Source organism: Homalodisca vitripennis, chromosome X (genome assembly GCF_021130785.1).
Source record: "Homalodisca vitripennis isolate AUS2020 chromosome X, UT_GWSS_2.1, whole genome shotgun sequence".
Classification (NCBI taxonomy): domain Eukaryota; kingdom Metazoa; phylum Arthropoda; class Insecta; order Hemiptera; family Cicadellidae; genus Homalodisca; species Homalodisca vitripennis.
In genome coordinates, this window is record NC_060215.1 from 43,302,229 (window position 1) to 43,320,975 (window position 18,747).

The following is an 18,747-nucleotide window of genomic DNA, read 5'->3' on the forward strand; positions in this document are numbered from 1 at the left end:
ATAAAACATTGATGTGTCAAGGGAATTTTTAAGTAAATGAAATAACATTTTTGGAATAGAATACATTTTGTTTAGACCAGAAAAGAACTGAGTAATAAATGTATGCTCTTTTGAATAGTCGTATGAATTGGACATATTGTTAATTTGAGTTTTACAGTTTGCTCAGGGTAACCCAAATCTTTTAACTAGGTAAAAATGTTTTACTTCATTCATCAATTTAGTTTAAGAAATTAGACTGACTGCTTCCTAATTTCATTACTCTTACTGAAAAACTTTTCGGAATTGATTTTTTGACATACGTTGGGTGGCAACTTGAAAAATATAGGTAATCCATAGTGTTATTCTCCTTTAGATGTAATTTAGTCTGAAGAAATCAATTTCGATAAAAATATCTAAATCTAAAAACGCAACGATAGATTTTGAATATTTCCAAGAACATTTTAAAGAATCCTTGAAAATCACTAAATAATTGTGTTCAAAAATTGATTCCACGATTCTTGACGAAAAATATTATCTATGTAACGCAACCATTACAAAGGTAATAAACGTTGTCTGCCTAAACATTTTTTGTTTCAAATAAACCCATAAATATATTTGCGTAGGATGTGGCCCTTATAGTTCCACAAAATGCAGTATCACAAAAGGTTGCATGTACTTTACGTTACTGAACTGAAAATTGTGAATTGCAAATATCATTCTCATCAAAGTAATAATGAAATGTGTAGTGAGATTAGAACTGTTTAGTCGTGAACTTCCAAATATTAAACAGCTTATATCCGTCTTCATATGGAATGTGTATGTTAGAGAGTTGAAATCCACTGTTACTAAAAAATAGTCTTCAAGTAATGGTTTGTTGATAATGGAAAGTTGATTGATGAAATGCGTTGAATATTTCATAACGATAGAAAAGATGTTAGGTATGGTTGTGAATGATCATCAACAAAAGACGGCATCCTTTCGGTCGGTGACCCATAACTGGATACAATGGGCCACCAAGGGGGATTTAGAATACTATTATGAATTTTGTGTAGTGTATAACATATAGGGGTGCGAGGTGTTTTTGGTGAAGGGAATGCTATATTTTTAGGTGATATGTCTGGTTCTAGGCCAAACTTCTCCGAATATCCTTTGATTTGTTCATTACATTTATCTGTTGGATCTTCTTCTAAGGGTTGATATGTATCGTGGTCCGACAACTGCTTTTTTGTTTCTCTAGTATAATTTTATAAATTTAGAACAACAATTTTGTTCCCTTTATTAGCTAGCTGGTAGAATGATGATGTCTGGGGATTTTTTTGATGAGTTTATTAGTTACAAGTTATATACATGTGTGTGTAAATGTGCCATATAGAGTATGAAAGACTAGAATAAACTACTAAGTATAAATGTTCTGGGATAATTATATGTACTAATAACATTGATCAAATTTAGAAATACAATGTTTAAAAAACAGTATAATAATAATAATTTATTAAAAAAACAAATATTAACATTGATAATTTATTTGAGGATCAATAACAGCAAATAATCTAAAAGAAACATTTCTTAATAACAGGAGAACAAAAATAATCAGAAAGACTATTAATTAATAACAAAAAATGCTAACCACAAATTAATAAAACATGTAACATAAAATGATTACTCATAAGAAAAAACAATAAGCTACAGTTAAAAATACATATTAAAAGGGCAACAATAATTTTAGTTATAATTACAAAAACACATTAAACGGATGTAAATTTTCTACCCAGTTGAAGAATAATACTTATCCAAAATAAAAAGTAAAATTATAGTATTTAAAATATATAATATAAATACGGAATAGTGTATAGATACAATAATACTTAGTAAAAGGCAAATAGGATTAGCAAAATTGTTCAACACTTCAGCTTACTAGCGTCAAGCGGTGTTCTATTTATGTTACTAACGAGTCAATCGTCCAACGCTCCGGGATATATCACTGCCATCCAGACCGACAACAAATAATACTGAGAACTGAAGAAACAATTATGTCTAGACGGTAGTAGCACCCAGGAAGTAAGTGTTCATGTAGTAGTAAGATGTTACAATATGTTGCTACCGGATTGGTGTAAAATTCATTATATTAGCATATAAAGTGTATTTATTTGAATGTGAACATTAGTGAAATAAGGGTATTTTACCTGTATTGGAAGTGAATTAGAAACACGACAAACATCTTTAAACATTAACAGTTATTTTCAAATTTGGATTTCAAAATGTGCGTATACCAAGTTTTTATGCTACACATAATATGTTACATTAAACAAAAACCGATGTATTACTTAAATCTGGGCAACCCTAAGGATGTCCAGGAGTCGACCGTCACCAACCGCAAATGTCGAGAAATTAGGGTTAAGGGGTGGATCGGTAGGCTTAGTCTACTGCGAGGGATGACCGTTGGAGTTGGTTGCGCTTCTTAAGTGTTAAATACAGTCGCGAGCCTAGACATAAAGGCGCGGAAGCTTGACTGAGATTAATGCTAAAAAACCTTCCTCATGGATCTCGACAAGAGGCGGCCTAAACTCTATCCAGAATATCCTGTCTCTTCGGAAACAGTAGAAAGGTCCTTTAAGACTAAGTGCAATGTATAGGTTCTCGTCCTGAGACAACTAAAAAAGCTTGAAAGTCTATTGGAATTAAAAATAATGCAACATTAAAATTGTCTTGTCAATAAAAATGATTGTGCAGAACTTGCACGGGATTCTTCCCACGCGACTTGGGACCGGTGTCACCTCTTGTCTCTTCACGCGCTCTGCACACGAACAAAGAGTTCTGAAAGTATGTGGACTCACTTTCTTTCTGATCCTGTGAATTGATAAGCTTCTTATTGGTTTGGGCATTAGAAGATTCAACAAGACTCACACGCGATTATAATTTTGTGCTAGCCTCCGAAAATGAATGCTGTCGTATTTCAGTTCCATTTTGCTTAACACTATAAAAAAAGACCAATGCGAAACATAGGCTTGTAATATAAAAGGAATTGTATGTTAATCTCAACAAATAATAGTGTAGCTTTATAGTTTATTGATGACAAATTAAAGAAACAAACAAATAATAAAACCTAAGAGACTTTGGCATAAGAGAAGTTACACGTATTAGTGTGGTTTGGCGTTGAATCCGAGTGATAGGAAGAAAGTAAATGACGAAAATTCGAAAAATATCCTATATGAAAAGAATACTATATGTAGTTCCCACTCAACCAAACGATTTAAGTTATCCGATTTACTCTAATACTTCAATTTAAATTTTACCGTTTAATAAATTGTGTATACAATTTTTACAAGATAAAATTCCTTATATATAACTATTATGTATTGTGACTTTTTCAATTTGGAGACATAGTTATATTTTGTCTCAAGATTTTATAATAAGATGTTGCTTAATATATAAAGAAATGCTTAACACGGGCGGTTTTGGACATGTGTCAGTAACGTTCGAACTTGGTATAGTTTTCACTTTCGTCCAAATCATTGATTACATAAGTAAATGTAGCGGGACGGTTTCATGGAACCTACAAGTTGAAAGGTTACTGAATTTTTCAGCAAGAGTATCTCACAATATTTACGTCTATATTAAACTTTGCGTTATTTTGGACCGCATAGATTAGTTTTGTTACTTTTTTATTCTATTTTACAAGACTATAATTATAGTAATAAATATAAAACTTGAGAGAATATGTGCTCCTAGTTGACTTTAAATTATTTACCGTGTTTTTTAATTTTTAAATGTTTCTTCGTCATAGGATCTATGCAAGTGTATTGATTTAAGGAGATATTGTGTATTGCTAATTTGAAATATAATTATGTGTTTAATAGAAAAGAGGAATATGTGCTACTTTTTGACCTTCCATCACCATCATCTCTGTCCAAGAATATAATTTTTCATTCCATACGGACCTGTAGACAGTTTTGTATTTTTATGGAAAGTATTAATTACACTATTATACTAAGCCAGATAAAAATAAAATTTGTTTAAATAGCCTCAAATGCCTTTCCGTAAAATAATTTTTAAACAGTCTGACATATCCATGAATGATTTTCGACATTTTTTTTATTTATGAGAAGGTGGCCAATAAAATCGTTTTTGGGAATAGGCACCAATATTTGAGTATTAAAGATTTTATCCGTAAAAATTATAAATTTGGCCCAATTTTAGCCAATTAAGTGTTAGAGAACATCTTTTGTGGTTATTATAGGTAGTCAAATGAAACTTACATTTTCGGGTATAAACATTTTACATAATATAATAGTTCTACCCTTACTGTAATTTTTCATGTTGTGCAGGCCTTCACGCATTAATATTGTGGGAGAATTTGATACGTTACCCCTTCTTCGTTTCCAACAACCTTGCGTACAATTTAGGGTAGTTTTAATGTGTGTTCTACTTAGGTAGGCAATTTTTTAATTTCAAAAATTAAGAGAGAGACTGCAACCTACGAAGATTGTATTCATGTTACATATTATGTACTATTTGAGTTTTGATATAATTTGGATACACTATAATTTACAACTTGATACACTGCCTGATAGTAAAACATTTAGAAGGGAAATATTATCAATATTATCAATGAAGTTTCTTAGCCATTTTATTCAAGCCAATGAAACACCAATATTCCCAACATGATTGGTATGAACACAATTAATTGCATATGGTGCGTCTTGTAACATAAGTGGAACAAGCAAAACCTTAATTGAGAAGGTTGTGTAAGACAATGTAGAGAATAATTTTGAACATTTACATAATGATTTGTAGTTGATACAACTGAAATTTATTAATCATAAGTTACTGAAACATATTTATATTTCATAGTAAAACTTATTTTAGGCAATTATTAACTCATATAAAGATGTGTTTAAATGCTAAAGAAAGGAATTGCAGTTCGCTTAACAGTTTATCTTATTTATTTGGGGATGGATACAAATATTTTGAAATTGTAGAGGAAGGGATGAACCAATTTATTGATATTTCGGCTTTGCGGTCATCATTAATCTTATCCTTAGACAATTTCTCTGATAAAACCCTCCACATGAGGGCACTATTGGACGCGCGTTGTATAATACTGTTGTTTATATGGGCGCCCTCATTACGCATCACTAGTAAAACTAGCCATCACTCAAGCTTCCGCTCCAAACCGTCTGTAACTACAGTTCAGCAAGGAAGAACACACTTTCTGAATGATCACTCCAAATTTGGTGCTAACAATAAACACAGAACCGGTATAATCATGTTCGCACAGCTCGTGAGTGCTCTGTACACACAGATAACATATCAGAAAGGTAATCTATTATTAAAAACCCACTTTAATTAAATCTCATTTCATTAATTTTAACCGCAAAACCATTTGTGATTACACACACTCTGTAATGACACTTGAGGCAATATCGTAGAAACGATAGGAAATTGAATGTGCCCACAAGAGCAGCTGCAGCATGCCCGAGAGGAGAGAAGTTCACTTTCTTCCCGCGCGGACGTAGAACTTTCGCCCTCTTTGACCTTTACTTCCCGTCAAGTTTTCCCCCGAAGCTGCGAGCCTGTCATCAGACCTCTGTATCTCTGACCTTCGTCATTGGGCGCAATTCATCGTCCCGCTAAAGTCTCCCATAAAAGTTTGTTGTCCAAGAATTTTGACCTTCTTTGTTTAAACTATCTATAGTATACTTCTCAACCTACTTACTTTAAATTTTTTTGTATCTGTAATATACTTGTATTAATTAATCAATAAACAAAATACTTTTGTATTATAATTCTTATCTTCAATTTCTTATACTTATACTTCACAACAGCATGGTCTTCCACTCCTTATATTAGAGCAAAAGAACAATAGTCACTTAATGTAGCCAAGGGCAGAAATGGAAATATTTTTAGAAGTAAAGGGACACTGAAAGCCTAAGTTATATGAGATATTCTCTCGTAAAAGAGGTTTCATAAGGTATTATCTGGAATATATTTTTTATCTAGGAGTAATACAAAGAGATTAAGAAAGACAGAGTTTTAGGTGAGTTGATTATGGATACCACATAGCAATATATTTATGAAATCAATGGTTATTGATTTATGAAAGGTTACTTTGTTGTCATTATGTATTATAAAACTGTAAAAACAATCAACCCCTGCAACTTTTTTGGAAATGTATTCATATACGTAAAATCATGTATTGTTAAACCGTTGCTTGTACATGTCAAATATAGAAAACATACATAACATGAAAACAATTTTTACATAAAAGGTGTAAATATCAGTATATATCCCAAGTGAAATATAGGGTTTCACCTTCTAACGACAAAAAATATAATAGTTACCTCCGTACTGTCAAAACCAATTGAATGTTAATTTAATTGTTTCGGGAAATCACAGAATGCACGATTAGTAATATGCTTGGTAACTAATAATAGATACCAGAAACAGCCCAACCAATCTGGTACAAAAGAAACGACGAAATAGTGGCCTCGGTTCTGGCTTATTGAGTCAATTTTGCGAATAGAGAGTGCAAATTACTTGGCTCCGGCAGCAGAGTATTGAAGCAGGCGCGCTAAACAAGGAAAAGGATTTTTGTTCCCTAGAGAAACCCATTGGCTGAGGAGCCAGAGTTGCAATTACTAAGAAAATGAAAGGCACACAACTCTGCGTAATTTATACATCAGTGAGTTTATGTGTCTCAGGAATCAGGAACAAATATGAAGCATCAACCTTCCCAACGAGCAAAATCCTAATTTTTACAAAAGTCTTCTTGATTTGGAGACACTGAACGAAAAGCTGGGATATTTCGCCGAAAACTAATTAATCTTGATCGTTAGAATCTATAACTACGAACCTTGACAGATAGGTACATACATAGGGAGAGCCAGTGGCAGCACGGTCTCAGGCATCAGATATTGGATCTGTATAAAAATATAGCATAGGTTGATATAAAGTTCTGTTAACCTTTACTGTAACTTTTTACTCCGTACTCTTTTATGTTTGATAAGAACCTCGCACAGGGAAGTAGCCATGAGGACGGACAGAGTACGCCAAAAACGAGGACCTATCTCTTTTATCTTAAAAAAGCGAAATGAGCATCAAGGCTTAAGGTCACGTGGTCTAAGAAAACAAGACGTGAGAGGACGAAGATGCCCATAAAATAATCTTAATTTATCAAATTTAAGATTTATACGGTGACTAGAAAACCGATAGGATGAACACTGCATGTTTGATGATCCTGGAAATTGTATGTTCCAGGGCCTAAAAAACATGGATTCTCAGAAGTCCACTTTTCTGAAAGTCAAAGCTCTTGAGTGTAGAAGGGAGCTTAGATGAATGAGTACGCGGATGGGAACGAAAGTTTTATAATGTATCCTTATAATATATTTTATTTTTACTTTTATCTAAAATCAATGTGTTTTCGATTTCTAATAAATAGTGTTAAAATAAATACAAAGTTGTATTTAATATACTTCAAAATATATACTAGGTTGTTTACGGCACTATTAAGCGTTCAGTCATCCTTAGTTTGAATAAAGGGAGGATGCAGTCTTATCGTACACTATTAGACACCTCCGATAATTACTCACCACGGCCTCGGAGGTAAGGCCGGCTGAAGAACAATACACACGTAATGGTGTGTAACAATTACCAGAGAAGGATTCCGCGAGGTTGGAGTATTTGGCAGCTTCCTGTGACAAGAGTGGCGACTTCCCGCTAATGGGAAGTGTTAGCACGAGGGTACCAGGACTGGGGCAAGGTCAGGGGTCGGGGACCTTGGGGCTGGACAGTGGATGCCGCCTCATTCTGGTCACTGGCCACAGACTGGTACGTGTCTGGCAGGAGTCGAGGCTACAACTCAGTACGCTGTTGTTTCGACCATTTCACTTAATAAATGGAGAAGTGTATGAGAGTTTTCCACACATAATATAGTAGCCTTGATATGCCCCAACACAATGACACTTATGTGTCCCCGTAAACGGACCACTTAGGGGAATTAAAAAAAAACCTATGTTATCATACGTTTTTCAAACAACCGGGCATCAGTTTTAGTCTTAGACTCACATTTGAAAGAGAAATGGTTGAGAAATAGTTTGTTAAATCGGTGTTGCTTAGAAACGTGTATGTGATCTGTGCACACATGATCACCAACACCACATCACCTGATAAAATCACCCCATAATTTCCTCCATCTTGCTCTGTTTTTAAATGTTCGCTCAGATAAATAGTGTGTGAGCAATAGGCAGAGAAATAGTTAAAAGGGGATGTTTTTGTTACCGGTTTTATTTCAAAGTTAGATATAAATATTGTGTGGTTTGCAAGGCCTACCATTCTGGAGTCGCTGGCGACTTGTGGGTATGAAATCCAGATTATAAAATGCTTTCCTAATATTTCTAAATTTTGATCTGCATGAGTGTGAACATCAACAGTGTTCACAGTGATTCTATCTGGCAATAGGAAATATCCATTAAGCACGAACACGATGTTTAAGGATGTATCGAGTTTGAATTAAGAACGTTTTACACTAGGATGATTTTGGATTCAATGCCCGAACCCAACCTGAAGAGAATTTACGTCGTTTTATATCTCTGAAGGAGATTCATGAGTTTTACGGTGAAACTCGTATACTGTTTGTACAAAGCAGCAAACATACAAGAATTAATCTTAACGAGTCAACGAAGCATTAGCAGATACATTGTCATGAAACACGAAGTCAAACTGTATGTATATATATATATATATATATATATATATATATATATATATATATATATATATATTTATTATTATTATTATTAAGTAAAACATCGATTAGTGGTGGTTATATATTTCATAATCTTACTGAATATGCGATGGCACTGTGTTTCCTTATTTTTAGTCAGTGAGAAAACTTTATTGTTTCACAAATGAAAAAACTCAATTTTTACAATTTTAACTACGACAGGTAGAGACAATTTTGAGGAGTAGGCTACATAATTATTTGCAACTGAAGTTTTATTCAAGTTTGGCAGTCATAACTTTATAATCACACTTATAAACTTCATCAATGATGTAGAGCTCTTACAAAAAAACTATAGAAACTCATGAAGTTCTGTGTAGTGTATAAAGAAGTTAGGCATCAGTGACGGACGGTAAATATGGTAGTTATGGAGACCAAGCCAAGTTGAGAGGAGACAAATATGCTTACCGTACGTGCTGGGAAAATCAACTGTTTCACAGTTTATGAACTTTCTTATGATGTTTTGACTATAATTTATACCATATTTATCCTACCAGTATTGTTTTGATGCGTTAGTGGTTGTGATTTAATTATTTTCAAATATATCATGGATTATACATTACACATTAGATGGCTACTTTAAAAAAACAGTAAATATGTTGTTTGCCCCTATAATAGAAATAGCTTGAGGAAGTCAGTAAAAAAACGTGAGAGCATTACTTCTAGAGGTCTAGAGGTTACTTCTATTTTCATCCTGATGTTCAGGATTAAGAAAAGGTTAAAATTCAAATTAATTTCAATAAAAACACAATCAAGAGGTTAATAATATCAATACACCAGCACAAAATGTGTAAATAAATTCCTGTGATAGGGAAAACGAATCTATATAGTCTACAGAGGGTGATAAGATTATGAACGATAAACAACAAAATCAAATTATATTCTTGTATGTGTTATTGGTGCATGGGTGAGGATGTTAATATAATAATAATGCATGGTAGTTATGAACACAGTATATTCGCGATGTAGTGTGATGAAATTGATGTACCGGTAATTGTTTTAATTTGTCTAGGAGTGTGTATTCAAATTATGACTAAAGCTCTTGTTGAATGTAAATGAGACATGTTATTTTTATTTTTGTAAATGTATAATATTAGTGTTTTTTATATATAACTGTCAGATATTTAGATCTTTAAAATCCCTAAAACGTTCTTCTGGTCGAAAAGCACGACGTTTTCGCAAGGCAGCTTTATTATTCATTTTTAGTAATTTCCAAGGGAGAAACAATTCTTTGAACACAATCTCCATGTGCCAAAACACCGTAGAGTGAAAACACTATTTATGAAGATACACCAGCTGTCATCCTTGTGATTATGATTAACTTAAACTCTACTTCACTCATCAGATGACATCTTTACCAAACAAGCTGATTACTTTGTACGGTAATTTAACTTACAAATCTAGAGCAAGTTCCTGCATGACACGTTTTAATGGTGTAATGCTACTTTGTGGGCTACACCTGCATCTCGATAACTGTTATATCATCTTAGTAGATTGTTGGGAATTTAAATAGTCATAATTTTAATAACACTTGTACTGCAGTAAAGTCAGCCAGTAGTAGGATCCGAGTTGGGTGAAGAAAAGCTAGATAACAGGTTAATTTAGTGACCGGAAGTTTGGGAGCGGAACACCGGAAGCGATATAACAGCAACACAAAAACTAGACAACAATGACAGCCAGCTAGTAACTGTCCTTTCTCGCCGTAGCCAGGGCTCTGCGCTGTACTCAGCATCAGAACCTGGATCTTCCCGTGTGGGAAACCTGACTGAACTGTTGTTCCGCCTGCTGTCCAGAGGTACTTTCCTTCAAGACTTCTTAAAGATCTACTATACGCCATTACGTAAAGTCTCGGAGGAAAACTAATATTTCGAGTACTGTCCAGCGTTCATTACTTACCCGATTAAAGACGTTATCTTTAATACCTCCTAAGATTCGTTGAAAAGTAAAATCTTCAATTTGAAAGCGTTATTTTTTTCAAGACGATGAATACACAGTACAAATATCGTTAGAGGCGCACTATTCACTCTGTAACAATCTGGCCATTGGCCATCAACTCCAGATCAGCAAATCTCTTTATGGATGAGGTGTAAAACAGTCGAAATATTGAACTAAACGAACGCTGGACTAGAAACCACTTAAATGTACCATAGTTATAATGTCCCAAATTACCAATAATTTTGTAATTTTTATTTAAACAATATTTGCGGATGCTTCATATATGGTTAAATCTGGAGCATACTGGACATGAATATAGTAAATAAATAAATTAATTTCATCAAAGTTTCATAAAATTTTTCTGTACACGTCGACATTTTCAGTCCCATAAGCTGTCATAAGTAACAAGTTTACAGTAATTAGATTCGCATTCTGTGAAATATTTCTAGCCAAGCCGCGTTTACAAAGCATTGCATGTTGTTGACATAGCTGGCAAATTTTTGCGTCTAGTTTGTTTTGTTAGAAGGAGTATTTAGCTACAGTTAAAATCTACAGGTTAGGTAAGATAATTTAATGTAGCCAGAAGTTCAAATAAACAGCTACTGACTTAGTGGAATTTACAGAAATGATCTCTCATTGAGAAGTGAGAAAAATTGTATGTACCAGTTGCGAATGTTGCTCAACATTCGTCCAGCATAATAACTTTAATTATAAGAATTTGAATTAAAGCTAATGGCTTTTAAACATCTTTGGACTTTGAGAACGAGAAAAAAATCCTACGAGTAGGCATTTTGGTTACCTCGAAGTTCAGCTGGAAAACTTGTGACATGTTGAATTTAGTAGAGAAGTTCTATAAGTTCTCTATAGAACACCCTTTTAAAGACTGCACTTTTAGCAAGACTCATCATCAGCTTGTCCAGTGTTCAGGGCTTCGATTATGGTAATTGGAATCCATCAAGAATCTTTAACTCCTCAAACTACCGTAATGTAAAGTCGAGGTAATATTGGTTCAAAGCTGGAATCACTCCAGGGACCTCACAGTCAGGTAATCGAATCTAAAGTGAGATCCCGACCTCCGGGACTGTTCGGACTCCTGAGTACTCCGGAAGTGCTTTTGCCTGAGCTGCCTGCGGAATGTTCTGTTAGTCCAAGGTCACGTGACGTCACACTCGCCTCCAGCCGTCTGTTCCACACTCACAGCAGGAGTTGGCATTCCATTATTGCCGCGTGCGCCTCGTTACGCTACGCACCATAATTAATTGTTGCTGCCACAGGCCGTGTCTTTGCCAAGTCGTGGCTCTGCCGCAACGTCACGAGTTTACCATTTTCTGTCCCTTGCGCTGGTTTTTGGCAACAATTACTGAACCCATGTGTGGATCTCTGGCTTGCGCCACGTCTAGACGTTCTTAATCGTTTTATATCACGGTAACACAGATTTCGATAGCACATCAATTGATGAGGATATATGAACAGTTTAAAAGCGAATATTAATTCAAACTAATCTCATGATACATATAACAATTAAAAAATTATAAATTGGGGAATTAAATGAAGACTTTAGTAATTAAACAATATTTGGAAAATCTGTTTAACTAACGAAAGTATGTAATCCTGTATGTATTATAATTTAATAGTAAATAAAAGTAACAGCGTTGATTTCTCCTCGAATATGGATGGTATATTATAATGTATCAATATAAAAAAATTTTCATATTCAGTGATATTTTAGAGCAAAATAAAAACAATGTATAATAGGGATGTGCTGTTGTAAAGCTGCAAGGCAATTAAAACATTGAATAATAAATTATGCGTCCCAATTAACACTTTGCATCAAACTGTGACATACTCGTTTAGCCATGCATTTTGATCGTAGATTTTACAAACATCGATTATCCTTACTTGAGTGTTTGTCTTATGAGTAACGAACTTAAATTCGTATAGCAGCCGTAATACACTCAGTGGGGTTGTATGTGTGTCAATATTTGTTTACCCGTTGTTATTATTGCAGCATGGTTTATATGACTAACTCCATTAGAAAAATGTAATAATAGTAAACCTGGTGCTAAAATTCACGTTTGTACTCATCTCATTTTGAGATAATATTTTGATTCTTTTTCTACGCATTCAGGATTGTGAGGTCTTGCAAAAAGAACTTTATTTTGCGTTAGTGCAAACATGAACAAATCTTGATACAACTACAAAATAATCTGTCATTTCATTTATGTCATCAGTCGCTTTGGCATTTACCATTGGTAGAGGCAAGACTTGAACTATTTTTATCTTTGCCAAGCCTGCTCGTGAAGTAGAAACAGTATAAAGAAGAGATAATGGTATGATTATAAAACAATGTGTACACAAAGTAGGGTTTTAGTCCCTTAACTAACAAATTTGTAGTTTTTATTGCCATTTTACTAGCGAAGAAAGTGATCATAACGTCCGAGAAAGTGACTTATAGCCACTAAAAGTGAGCTCCGGCACATTCAGCAACCAACGGGCACTTAGTTAATAGGTGCCTTTGATTTATGAAAACCAAGTGCTGATTTTATGAATGATTTATGTTAACAAAACCACCCTTTTATTCATTTCGTTCTTAATGGTTTTCCTAATTATTTGAATTTTCTTTGATAAAAACTACACCTACTACAATTTGTACACAATAAATCCAATAATCATGTTATGAGGTTGGTAGAGAAATATGAAGCAACCTTTAATTATTAAACAATCATTTAACTGATTCTTTAATTATTCATTTTCTGATTTACCTAAGACTTTTTATTATACTTATTCATATATTATTAGTGGCCTTTAAATTTCATTACAAATGATTTATTTTAAGATATCCATTTGAGATTATACGTGTACTGTATATGAATAATAAAAGTATTAAGTTAAAGCATGTTTCGTTTTATTGGGCATACCGGCCTCTCGGAAGAAATTAACTTGGTATAAAGCAGTTTAATTTTTAGCTTCATACCACTCAAATATGCCAACTGCTTTGACAAAATTGAGTAAATAACATTTTGTATTCCATACCACGAATCAAAATTGAATTAAGAAAAATGGTACTAACGTGGGATCTAATGTAAGACAGGCTAAATATAAAATACAAAATTCCTTAAATTTGCTCATATAAACAAGATATGTTTCTATAAATTATAAAAAGAAAGTTCAAATACAATAAACAGCAAATCAACAGACCACAAAGCTGATTTTAAAATTGAGTATATAATCTATTACAGGCAAGACTATCATATGAACATCACATGTGAGCTTGGTTATCATGTTTGTTAGACTTCGGTTATTTCGATCAGTTTACTCATCAAATAAAATGACACCACCTGATGTTTTACAGCACCCAAGCCCGTTCCCAAAATCTTCTGCCTCCAGAGACAATGAGAGGCAATTCACACCGTTACAGTTTTAATTATACCAAAACAATAAAATAATATCGTATATATGAAAATGAATTCAAATGCCTTTAAACTTAATATATGGTAACAAATAAAATTTGACGTATGTCAGTGAAGGACGAAACCTATATGATCATGTAAGGTGTTAATAGGCCACAATAACGTTTTTGATTGTTAGAAATAATTTTTGAAATTATCGATGAAATATTCTTAAATATTTTCTTGCCCGAAATTTCAGGATATGAAAATATTGACTTAGTAATTACATGGTTAGACTAATTACCTTTGCAACTTTTTCAGTTATATACCCTTACTAACAATTCGATCTTATTATGGGCCACATAATAATAAAAGAAATCCTTAATGCTTAGAAAACAGTACAAAATCTCATCTCAAAATGAATACAAACGTGAATTTTAGTACAAGGTACTACTTTTATTACATTTATTCTAATGGTTTTATTAATAAAAATCTTGCTGCAATAATAACTACAACCCTATTTAATTGATTACGGCTGTGATTAAAATTTACTTTAGTTTATCAGAAGTTAAGTTTTGTTAAATTTTCTATGCAAATGTCTTATTAAATACAATAAAGAGAGTAGCGAATGCATCACGTTCTTAATAATATTTAAAAACCACTGACCTTGAATAAACGTCATAGCACCCTCTCGTCTACTCACACCCTCTACCCCAATTACATTACCGCTCTTCCTCATAAATGAGAGTTTTAACTGTTTTACTCAATAATCATCCCGAAACAGTAGTGTGAGGCCAACATTCAGATCGACCAAACTCATACGTTTTGTGTAATTTATATTTGGTTGAATTGCAAAAACAGTGGATCACTTTGATCGCTGAAATAATAAATCAGTTAAAAATAAGAAATAGTCATTTAATTGCAAATGTTTCTCAAACTTAATCCAGGTTTACAGAAAAAAGCTAAATATAAAACACCTGATGGAAAAATAAACCACTACAATCACTAACTTGTAATATATCTAATGATAATAATCAGTAATCAGTCGTATCTCTAATCTAAGATTAGAAGATGTTTGAAAACTTCGGAAAACCATTATCAAATATAGATCACATTATTCAGCTAAGTATAAAATCTTAAGTATAAAACTTGATAAAATCTCTTGGCATTTGACACGATTTGGTTGCACACTGTGTAGAGACAAAAGAAAAAAACACTACTTACAGATGTACTAAAGAAAAGTTCTAAACATGTCATACTGAGTACTGATAATAAAAAATACCCTAAATATTCAGTTTTACTCATAAAAATTATTTGATCCCCACAGAACTAAATGGAATCAAACGATTTAGTATACCCATATTGGTAACTTTTATTCTCTTTTAAAATCAAAGATACAAGTTATGAAACGTTATGTAGTGAAATTTTTTTACACCACAGTATTAAACCTCAAACAATTTTGACAATAGAATTATGGGAGTTGTCTCATTTTAAACACATCTATCAAACGTGTTTTAGTTTTTCTTGCAAAGTTATGACGATCAAAAATAGGACAAAATATCTTTGTACTACATTTTTCGTATAGAGCAAAAATCAAGACAACAAAGACAACAATCAAGATAGGCGTAAGTACAGCCGGCTCTTATCATGAGAGCTGGTATTGGGGTTATACTTCAATTACTTGCCGTAAATCAATATTCATTTTGACTCATTTGTTTAATTGACTCATTAGATAATTAGCCAATCATTTGTTAAAATATTAGATATTTCATTCTCATGACAAGTGTTGTTTTGTTACAAACAGCCATTTCATGTTTTGGCGTTCATTTTAAATAATTATGTAAACGGTAGCGTCACAATTTAAACTGAGACTAAATACAACTGTTTGCATTTTTCTGTACTTTTTAAAACTGAAATTTTAGTTAGTGTAAATTAATTGGAGATTTAATAATTGTGTTAAAGAGCTACACTAATTTCACTGTTTTAAAATTGTTATGAACACTAACCATGATTTTCAAAGAGATCAAGAATCAAGAATGGTTAATTTCATGGTTAAAATTTTCATAAAAGATTACCAAGATTGTTTCTGAACTCGACGAAGTTTTAAGTCCCACAATATGTCATATCCTAGTAACAAGTCTACAGTAATTAAATTCTCATTCTGTGAAATATTTAAGAATGCAATAAGAAGCAATTATCATGGGGAAAAAGAAAATCTCACGATGCAAATATATTTACATTTTCTGATATTCGTCAAACTGATATACAGAGATAGGGATTTTTATTTATAAAATTATACTGTCCGAATGCAAAATTGAAGCAACGACAAAATGTGTTTCCATGAATTTAATCTGTTATATGTACTTAGAAAAGAAACAAGTTTAATGCAACCATAGTTTAATTCCCAAATAAATAAATAAGTCATAGTTGTAGGACATTTAATATCACATTTAAAGTGCTAACAGTTAAGAATACAATTGTATTTCTGAAAGTCTGAATGAAGAGAAAGTTACATCAATCTGTAAATATATAATGCCTCAAAATTGTCTCTATTTGGGGTTTAAGGCTCAGTAATGTGCGAAATTTCCTAGTTAGACAGTTTTGGTTTACCAGCGGCCGTAGTAGAAGTTGTGGTCTGTGGTCTCGATGTACATGGTCCACAGTCCACATTGCAGCCCTCAATTCAAGTCAAACACTAACTCAACAGATCGGTTCAAATACGCGAACTTGTACCCGCAATATAACTTCGTGTTGTTAAATAACATATTATAGGAAATGTTTTGATACGACGTTATTATTACCTTTTCAGCAATACGATGTTTTATTATTATTTATGCTTCTGAATATTATTTGTATTTGACCATTAAAGATTCCAGAAACTCAGAGGGGTTTTGCATTTAGCCCAGCAGAATGAAAAATTAATCCTCTAGAGGTAAAAACCCAGTAAATGATTGAGACGGAACGACTAACCGATTACATCGATGGTATTGTTGATGTCCTCCACGGTGGAGTCCCCATGGCGACGTCGATCCACAGCTGCAGGAGTCCCCGGAGACGTCGGAGATGCAAGAAGCAGTATCCAAGAGAGAGCGACCACTACCACCTCGCGGCCCATGACTGACTACTACGGTCACACAACTGGCATCCCACTGCCGCTGTGGCGAGTCTCTGGCCGCAGGGAAAGTGATAACAGAGCGCCCACGGTCAGAGAGCTTGGGGGTGTCAGGGTCGCGTACCCGCAAATCATCATAACTTCTTTATTTTTAACTGCGACTAGGCCCCCAAAGGTTATATGTACACAGGCCTTACACTACTTTTGTATACCGAGGTTATGGGAAAACTGTAGTAACAGATTATAGTCATAAAGTTACATTAATTCATGGAGTTGACAGGTCACGTGGACACCTCCAAATAAGGAAAGGTAACTGCGGGATGTTCCTCGCCTGCTGCACGAGTTCTCTGCACATTCACTGTTCTTCATAGCTAAGCGTCAGCATAAAGATAGCTAATTCGGAAAGTTTCACAGAGTATTTTCTGTAATCTTATTTAATTGATTTATTTGCCAAATTTGCTATTTTTATATTGTTAAGATTTCCTTATACGCAATGTAGGGCTTTCAGATTAACTTGAAGTATAATGAACGGGGTTAAAGATGAATAATTTAAAATGAATATGTATGTCTTGTAGGCTTAAAACGTATTTAACCAGATTAGTCTCATTGGATTCGTAAACTGAAAAATTATTCTTAACATAGCGATGATTAATCAGACTTGAAAGTGATGGGAAAAGACAATCCTCATGTTCGTAGCTTCAATATTCAATTTTATGATTTGTAGTTAATCTATTGGGGGTGGCAAACCTGTGGATGTGTTGGAAAAGCAATGCGGATTACTTACGAAATAACTAAAATAAAACAGTTTGGTGGCAACTTACATTATATCAATAGAAAACAGAAATAAAACAAGTAAATTATTGCACTAATTCCAATAGTAAAATTGAAGAGACAGTAGCAACGAAAAGAATACAAGAGGGATTCGGTGGATAAGCTGAAAGGAAATTTAATGTTTGGTTTTTGCATATTTACGATTTAAAAGGTATCAAACACGAAAAGTGAGTTAAAAGAGCTTCCTGGTATTTCTGTAGTCAGCATATATTTTCTGTAGAAAACTTTCATTTCTCGGGAAACTATTCGCTCTGAGTTTGAAGACCAATATACTGGAGTAAGAACAGTCTTAACACCCAGTTATCAAGCAAATAAAAATCTATCCCAGCGTGCTTGTACCAAATGCGAGGAGACCGATACCTCTATGAAAGAAAAAAATGATACTAGAGTTACTTCTTATACAAAATTAACAAAAATAATCATATATATATATATATATATATATATATATATATATATATATATGAAGCTGCGTCTACATATAAAAAGTCCTGATTGGTCATCGTCAACATATTATAAAATCTTGTATTTTTTGTCTAAATTTGTCCCTTAGCTCTCCCTGACATTTTGATATATTATACATAAAGTAAATAACATGTTATATGGTAATCTATTTACAAATAAAATAAGTTATGCATGATATGTTTAATAAAGTAGTTCTTTGGAGACCGTTTAGCAATAATTGTGGGTTTTAATGTTTAATCCATTGCAAAGTGTGATAA

General features: G+C 33.2%; 1 protein-coding gene across 2 annotated transcripts in view; it reads right to left on the reverse strand.

Annotated features, from left to right (window-relative positions):
- The window catches only part of LOC124368506, a 75,127-nt gene extending 57,915 nt beyond the window's left edge, over positions 1 to 17,212 (reverse strand). For both annotated transcript variants that reach the window (XM_046825753.1, XM_046825752.1), the window contains exon 1: positions 17,053 to 17,212. In XM_046825753.1, coding sequence (XP_046681709.1) covers positions 17,053 to 17,197 — 145 coding nt within the window. In that variant the 5' untranslated portion in view covers positions 17,198 to 17,212. The remainder of the gene's footprint in view (positions 1 to 17,052) is intronic.
- Positions 17,213 to 18,747: the final 1,535 nt, after the last annotated feature.